Genomic DNA, 7,665 nt, shown 5'->3' with positions numbered 1-7,665 from the left:
AAAATTGTTTCGTTGGTCTTTGTATAATAATTATAATAAATGCCAAAACTCATTCTTTAATAAAAAATTATGAACACAAAATCATTGTATGCAGGTAAAAATATTATTATATTTATTATAATAGATAATAAATCTATTTTAAAATATTTTTTTTTTGATGCTTAGTCAGTATTGATTTTTTAAATAATTTCAACAATATTTGGTATAAATTGTTAATAGTTTAATTTGAACAAAATAACCACTGTAGACAAATTACAATTTTATTGTATTAAAAAAGTGAATGGATGTTTTCTACATTTTTCTTATATTTCTAAAAAAAAAAAAAACAATTCTATAATTGTGGTATTATAATACGGTGAAAATAATTATGCAAATTTATATCCTCTGTCCTTGTACGCTACTTGACCAGTTCTAAGTAAATTTTCACGGCGGTCCTAAAAAATAAAAAAAAATAATGTAAATGTAAAATTTTTGTTTTGGATTTTACTATCCTAAAGAAATTTTCAAATAAGGATTTAAAAAATCCGTTAGAAATACAACATTTTTGGTTACTTTAACCTGTGACCTCTTTGAAGTTAAATTTTATTTGAGCTGTATTAAATGTCAGAAGCATAATTTATTTTATCAGATAAAATTTATATTCAAAACAACATAGTCTAATGATTTGATAAGGACATTTGAGTGAAATGGTTTCTCCATTAGCATTTGTTCCATACAATTTTATAAAATAACCAAAAGAGTAATTATTAATATATATTCATGATTGAATACAAGATACGTACACGTTCTTTTTTAATGAAGTACGTCAAAGCACAATAAGGTACGATGATAGTCAAAATTCCAAGAACCGAGTTCTTAGTAGTCGGTCGAAAGAATTCGTTTGAAGTGGCTTTCATCGACATGAAACGTTGAATTCCCTCGTCGAACTACAAAGATAAATAGTAGTGATATTAATGAAAAAAACTTATTAGTTTTGTAAAATTTCATTTAAATTACCATAGTACCGCCTTCCATTTTGGCATTTCGTAACGGATTGGACAAGTTCTTGATGTATTCAGTTTTTATAGCGTTTCGCATTTCATTTTTTTTCCGAATGATTTCCGGATCAGTGATCACCTTGTACGGTGCCCCGTGAACATTCATTTTTTAAACAAGATTAAACCCTAAGTATAAAATAGAAATAGTTAAAATTCAATAACAAAACGCATATAGTTAATGCGAAAAGGCAAAATCCAAAATGAAGAATATGTTTTAATGAACTGTTATCTCTTATCACAAGATGTTTGAAGGTTAAAAGTTAAAAAACAGTGCAGCTGATAAACGGGTAAATGTCTACCAGTCCCAAAGCTCTTTTGTACCACTATAGTGTTATTATTAAAGATTTGTGATATGGTGTTGTTTCAATTGATAATAAAAATTAATTTTTAGAAATTGTAAAACAATTTCATGTCTTAAGACTTAAATCAAGTGAAAAGCTTTTAAACCGTTATAATTATTAGTCTTATGCGTTAAACTAGGTATGTTAACACGTTCATAAAATATTTTAAATGTATTTAGCTGTACTTAGTACTTTCTACTTTTTAACATAAAAAAGTAAAATCTTTTAAAAAAATATACCAAAATGAACACTTTTGCTTCCAAAATGAATGTCCTGTGTAAATGGTCATTATGGGTAAGTTAATTTTTTAACGCTACAATCGTTTACCAAAGTAAATTTTCAGTAGTTCATTTTCTTTTTGTAAAAATTCAGTTATGCCATTTGTTTGAGATCAGCAAAACCATACTACAAATGTGTTTAATTCTTACAGAGCAATTACAATACTTATTTTGTTTGTCGTATTGTGGCCAATAAGTACTCTCAAAATATTGGAGCAACTACAGCAAAGTCTAACCAAGACATTTTGAGAAACCGTCTTATTTATCAATCAAGAAAGAGAGGAACACTAGAGAATTGTATCATCTTCACTACATTTGCTGATAAGTACTTGTGTGATTTCGATGACTCACAGTTAAAGAAATATGACGCATTAATAAATAGTTCGTTTGACGAGTGGGAATTGTATGCATGGGCTATAGGCTCCAAACCTATTCCACAAGAATTTGACAATGATGTAATGCAACTCTTGAAAAATCATACGACCAGACAGAATAAGAGATAAAAAGTTGATGACAATTTTTAGTCTAGTTAAATATTATTATCTATTTATAAATGTTTTTGTTAAAAATATCATTATTTGTTCACTAATCAAACAGTATTTTTTTTTATAGTATTAAGGTTACCATTTGTTGATTCAGTAGTACTGGCTTTCAGCACATGGTCCTGGTATCTTTTGTATAGGTACTACAAAACTGTTAAATGATTGTTATGCAAAACCATAGATAATAATCTTTTTCTTCTTCTTTATCTTTGCCTTACACTCCTACAACTACGTGGGGTCGGCCACCCTAGTCCTTCATTTCCATAAAGCTCAGTCTTCTACATCTCATTCTAACCTAACCTAACCTAATCTAATCTAACACTAAAATCTTCCGTTTCTCGACACACACACACTCTTCACTCTTGTACTTGCCTTTATTACACATAATAATAATAATAAATAGGAATATTAATCAACTCGTTTATAATTATCACAAAAATTGTTAAAAAAAAAAAAAAAAATTAGATAGTATAAAATTGTGGAAAATGCATAATGTATGATTTATAAATTGATTGTGTCCATTTATGGAGTTGGAAAAAATAATGCTGCCACACAAGAAGCTTCACATACACCAAAAGCGGTGTTGCAAGCGGCTAAAGCTGGTGTAGCCGCTATTACTGCTCCAGGTACGGTTCCAAAAGTAAATCCTGCTGCAGAAAAGCATGCTACAGTCACTGCAGCACACCCTGCATAGCAAATTCCTGTTCCAATTGGGCCGGCCTGGACGACGGATGAAGATATTAAAAGAAGTGCCATGAAAAAAAGTGTTACTTTAGCGGAAGACATTTTTGCTGAAAACAGAACAATATACCAATAATACTTAATATAAGTATGTGCTTGTTTGACTTAAAACAAGCTAAATAAAAGTTAAACTTTGAGAGAAAAAACATTTTCTAGGAAAATTTATTTTGAAGTAAAATGTTCATTTATGTTAATAGCAAACCGCATAAGGAGACAAACGATTATTGTGATGAGATAAAATTGGACTTTTTTTTTTAAATACTTATAACATAAGCATTTTCAAAATAATAAATAATTTAAATTCAATTCATCTTATAAAATTTAATGATATTTTTATTTATAAATATTAGGAATACATTTTTATTTACTGTTTTAAATAATAAATCATTTTTTATTTAAGTTCTTATATAAATAATGTCTCGGGATGAGTAACATAAGTGAATATAGTCTCAAAATGTAATTTTTACTGTGTTATTGTTTATTTAAACTCTATATTATGTATCTAAATTTAAAAAGAAATGTATTGTAAAAATAAATGGAAAAAATGCTGTACCATTCTACTTTATAAATTGTATTTAAAATGTGGTTCACCTGAAAAATTCACTTATCTTTTATATCAATATATGATTTTAATATAATATTTTATATTAAAATAATATAATATATAATATTTTAATATTGTATTTATACAATAGTAATGAAATATATTGTAACAATATTAATAAAACAGATTAATCAATTTTTGCTGTCTGGGTAATTAAAAAATTTGATTAGGTTACGTTATTCATTACATTCATTAATAAATAATATAATATATATTTCAAAACAATTATCGATTAAGTTGTAGTTTTTTCACTAATATTTCTATAATTTTAAAATTATATCCGAAATTAACATACATATTTATAACAATTTATTAAATCCAGTTTATTTTAATGAGAACAGGAATTGTTTTTATTAATAGTATATTTTACAAAACAAAAAAAACGTCGATTTTTATAAAAATTTGAGTTTATTTTTAAGTTATTATAAGTATATTATATTTAAAATAACGTCTGGCATTTATTTATTTCAGACTGCACACAAATTAATTTATAACTGTTAAATAGGTACTATAATGTGAAATGAGAAAAATGCAAACCAACACCTTATGGATGTAATAAAAAAATCAAAATTACTTAAAAATGTATGGTTAGACGAAGATTTCTGTATATTTTGCTTTGAAATTCAGTGATCCGACACGACGCTAGACGATAACGTGTAAGCACTAAGCAGACTATAAAAACACAGAATAAATGAAATCTGAATGTAAACATTGATGATTTAACCTTGGAAGTATAAGACGCACATCTATGACCTTCGGCCATTTTCTAAGGGGTTGTTCTTTTATTATTACACATATATCTATATCAAAATATATAAATATATATATAATTCATTTATTTCGGACCACGCAGAAAATAGCTGCCGTTTTTTGTTTACACACTACCTTTCCATTTTGATTTCATGTACACTGTGCTAATAGTGTTCTTGGTCGAACCTCATTCCCATCCCCATCTCGAAAATTTTAAGAAACTTGAAGGGGAAGGGGTGGATTGTGTAAATGTTTACACCATACAAAATACGAGTAGACAGAAAAAAAATAGTGTTGAAAACATCAAATATTGACAATTTATAAAACGGTCAAAACAAATTTTTTACTAATCAAGTAAGTCTTATATAAGTCTTATATAGTCAATTTCTGTCTTCCATTTCATGCATATTTTTAAGTAGCAAAATCGTACATTTAGGTCTATATTTTCAAAACAATATCGCTTTGGCGCTAAACTTCATTTGTACCTCAGTTTTTATAGTAGGAAAAATGGTGTTTGGTAAAATTGGCAATAACCCGAATTTTGTGATGTCATCGTCACCATAGATAACAGATATAAAAATATAAAATTTATATTATAAATCATATTTAATATTATTATAGACGACACAACGATTTTAACGGTAATCAAATTCTGTACTAAATCTTTTTGATCATTCCATTTCGATTGTGCTTTTGTAATTTGAAACTTTGTATGCACTTGTAGTTGTAGTTAATTAATACTTATAACTACAATTTTAGATTTAATGATTGGATAAGAATTATCTTTCAAAGTAATTGTTATTTCTTATCGACTAATTAGTCCTACCAAGTATTTAGGTATACCATAAACATGGATAATAGTGAGATGTTTAGTGAAGACCAACTCGAGCCGTCCCTTAAAAATGTTATCGACCAAGAGACACTAAAATGGATTTTTGTTGGCGGTAAAGGAGGTGTTGGTAAAACGACTTGCAGGTAAATAACAGTACCCGGTAGTAGTAAAATAAAGTCTGATATATTATTATTTTCATTTTTCAGCTGTAGTTTAGCTATCCAATTGGCTAAGGTGCGTGAATCGGTTCTTCTCATTTCGACGGACCCCGCACATAATATATCTGACGCTTTTGGACAACAATTCACCAAAGAACCTACCAAAGTAGATGGATTCAACAATTTATTCGCAATGGTATGAAGAATATAGTAGGTGAAAAATGGATTATTTTTGTTCTGACTCTGATTTAGGAGGTAGATTCATCTGGTCACGATATGGTAATGGAGGACTTATTGAGCGGAGATGATGATTCTGATACTGTGCGACTGGGTAAAAGCATTTTACAAGACATTTTTGGAGCATTTCCCGGTATCGATGAATCCATGAGTTATCTCCAAGTAATGAAGTAATTTAAGTGCATTTTCAATAATTAATAGTAGATTATTCTTACATATTATGTTAAAAAAAATAATGGTATATTCACTATAATATGGTTCGTTCAAACAAAATATCAACGCCTTTTAACTCATTGAAGAGTGTATTAAAAATACAAAATTCCGGAGCAATGACGTATATAACAGCGTAAAGAACATAATTTTCCTTGGGTCTCATAACAAAAAATAAAGAAAACAACAACACATTGTCGCCAATGTGTATAAAATGTATAAATGTATAAAAACTTATATAAACGTCATTGCTCGTCAAACGTTGAAAAAAAAGTAAGATAGAAGATTCAAGTTAATCCATAAAGATAAGCTATGGAAATTATTGCCTACGCCAAATAGCGATTTTATAATCGATATGATATTACTAGTTAAAACCAATGTACTTATTATTTTCTACTTGAAATTAAAACATAAATGTAATACTACTAGAATAATATTTATGTTTGTTATTAATAGGTTGGCGAAAAATATGAATTTTTCTGTTGTCGTATTCGATACAGCTCCGACTGGTCACACTCTGAGACTTCTAACATTCCCCCTGATAATTGAACAAGCATTAGGAAAAGTATTAGAACTAAAAAACAGGGTTGGCCCTTATTTGAATCAAGTGTTAATGCTATTTGGCGCAGGCATCAACATTGACAATATATCAGCAAAGTTGGAAGAATTATTGGCCACTATTAAGACTGTAAATCAACAGTTTAAAAATTCAGTAAGTACATTAAAAAAATGTATTAGCTTTTATAAGTTGTTTTGACGCTTAAAAAGTTGGAATTAAATCAATTGTAAATTAGGGTGCCTAAGTCAGCCTATCAAAGTAGTGATATCTACATTGTGGCTAAGTCTGCTATTTCTTTAGTTCAAAACCTCCCTCACTTCACTACAACTTTCATGAGCAACACTTCTCTTTTATTTGTATTGCTTAACACTTGGCCAGTTTTTGGCCACAATGTAGGTATCACTACTTTGATAGGCTAACTTTTTTGGGAGGGGGTCTCGAACTTGGTCCTTTTTCACTGTCAGGTTTTTATTGGATATACTAATAACAGCATCAAATCTGTAAAATTACTAAATAAATGTAAATAACTCTAACTAATGTTGAAAAATATAAATTATTTTTAATTTATAATTAAAATTAAAAGTTTTCAATTTTTAGGATCAAACAACATTTGTGTGCGTGTGTATTGCCGAATTCTTGTCATTATATGAAACCGAAAGACTGGTACAAGAATTAACTAAGAACGGAATTGATACTCATAATATTGTCGTTAATCAATTGTACATGAAAAATGGAGATTCCGATCCAAATTGTAAAAAATGTGCGCTTAGACGTGCATTGCAGCGCACATACCTTGAGCAGGTAAACATTGTGATATTAAATAATTATTTTGGCAATTTTCTAATAGAGTACTGTTTAATTTTTCAGATCAGTGATCTATATGTCGACTTCCACGTTACGAAGCTTCCACTATTAGATAAAGAAGTCAGAGGCGTCAAAGATATTTCTGAGTTTTCTAAGTATCTAGTTACTCCAAATTATGCGTTTAACGTGAATAAATAGCAGTCGTTGTTTTAACATTTTGTCCCTTTATTTAGCTTATTTTGATACAAAGCAGTAATATATGTAAAAATATATATTTTTTTTCATTTTCTTATCATTCTGGTGTATTCATTGTCTTCACTGTAAAAAATATTTAATTATTAATATATTTTGTGTTGAATTAATTGAAACATTCAAATTAAGTTGGTCGTAAATAAAAAAAAAATTTAAATCTTTAATTTTGGACTGATAATTATTTTATAAACCTATTGAATAAATACATCATTTACAGTTCTGACTGAGACTCGAGGTCAAGAGTTCAAGAACTTAATATTATATTGTTTGTCAGTTCGATGCGTAATAATATTGGGTACAATATTATTGACTGGTGTAAG

General features: G+C 28.2%; 2 protein-coding genes across 2 annotated transcripts; one reads left to right on the top strand and one right to left on the bottom strand.

The window, feature by feature from the left end:
- Positions 1-246: 246 nt before the first annotated feature.
- On the bottom strand, positions 247-1,255 carry LOC126840376 (NADH dehydrogenase [ubiquinone] 1 beta subcomplex subunit 4). The gene is made up of 3 exons (XM_050576059.1): positions 997-1,255; positions 783-926; positions 247-434 (listed from the first exon to the last, which is right to left on the bottom strand). The coding sequence occupies exons 1-3, from the start codon at positions 1,141-1,143 to the stop codon at positions 366-368; spliced, it is 360 nt and encodes a 119-aa protein (XP_050432016.1). The 5' UTR covers positions 1,144-1,255; the 3' UTR covers positions 247-365.
- A 3,643-nt stretch (positions 1,256-4,898) lies between these two features.
- LOC126840473 (ATPase ASNA1 homolog) lies at positions 4,899-7,509 on the top strand. The gene is made up of 6 exons (XM_050576233.1): positions 4,899-5,268; positions 5,332-5,479; positions 5,536-5,690; positions 6,187-6,442; positions 6,887-7,090; positions 7,157-7,509. Exons 1-6 carry the CDS (start codon positions 5,144-5,146, stop codon positions 7,289-7,291), a joined length of 1,023 nt encoding a protein of 340 aa, XP_050432190.1. The 5' UTR covers positions 4,899-5,143; the 3' UTR covers positions 7,292-7,509.
- The last annotated feature ends 156 nt before the right edge of the window (positions 7,510-7,665 follow it).

The sequence above is a fragment of the Adelges cooleyi genome, unplaced genomic scaffold (assembly GCF_023614345.1).
Source record: "Adelges cooleyi isolate 19-005CV unplaced genomic scaffold, UGA_ACOO_1.1 ACOO_flye_CR_arks_rails_tigmint_CR_PRNA_376, whole genome shotgun sequence".
NCBI lineage: Eukaryota > Metazoa > Arthropoda > Insecta > Hemiptera > Adelgidae > Adelges > Adelges cooleyi.
The sequence above is the reverse complement of the archived record's forward strand: the minus strand, read 5'-3'. Positions and strand labels throughout refer to the sequence as shown.

Coding starts and splice junctions, on each gene's coding strand:
- LOC126840376 (XM_050576059.1), bottom strand. CDS start 1,143: ATGAATGTTCACGGGGCACCGTACAAGGTGATCACTGATCCGGAAATC. Junction 927..996: donor AAATGGAAGGCGGTACTATG/GTAATTTAAATG, acceptor TTATCTTTGTAG/TTCGACGAGGGAATTCAACG. Junction 435..782: donor ACTTCATTAAAAAAGAACGT/GTACGTATCTTG, acceptor TTTATTTTTTAG/GACCGCCGTGAAAATTTACT.
- LOC126840473 (XM_050576233.1), top strand. CDS start 5,144: ATGGATAATAGTGAGATGTTTAGTGAAGACCAACTCGAGCCGTCCCTT. Junction 6,443..6,886: donor ATCAACAGTTTAAAAATTCA/GTAAGTACATTA, acceptor TTCAATTTTTAG/GATCAAACAACATTTGTGTG. Junction 7,091..7,156: donor AGCGCACATACCTTGAGCAG/GTAAACATTGTG, acceptor TTAATTTTTCAG/ATCAGTGATCTATATGTCGA.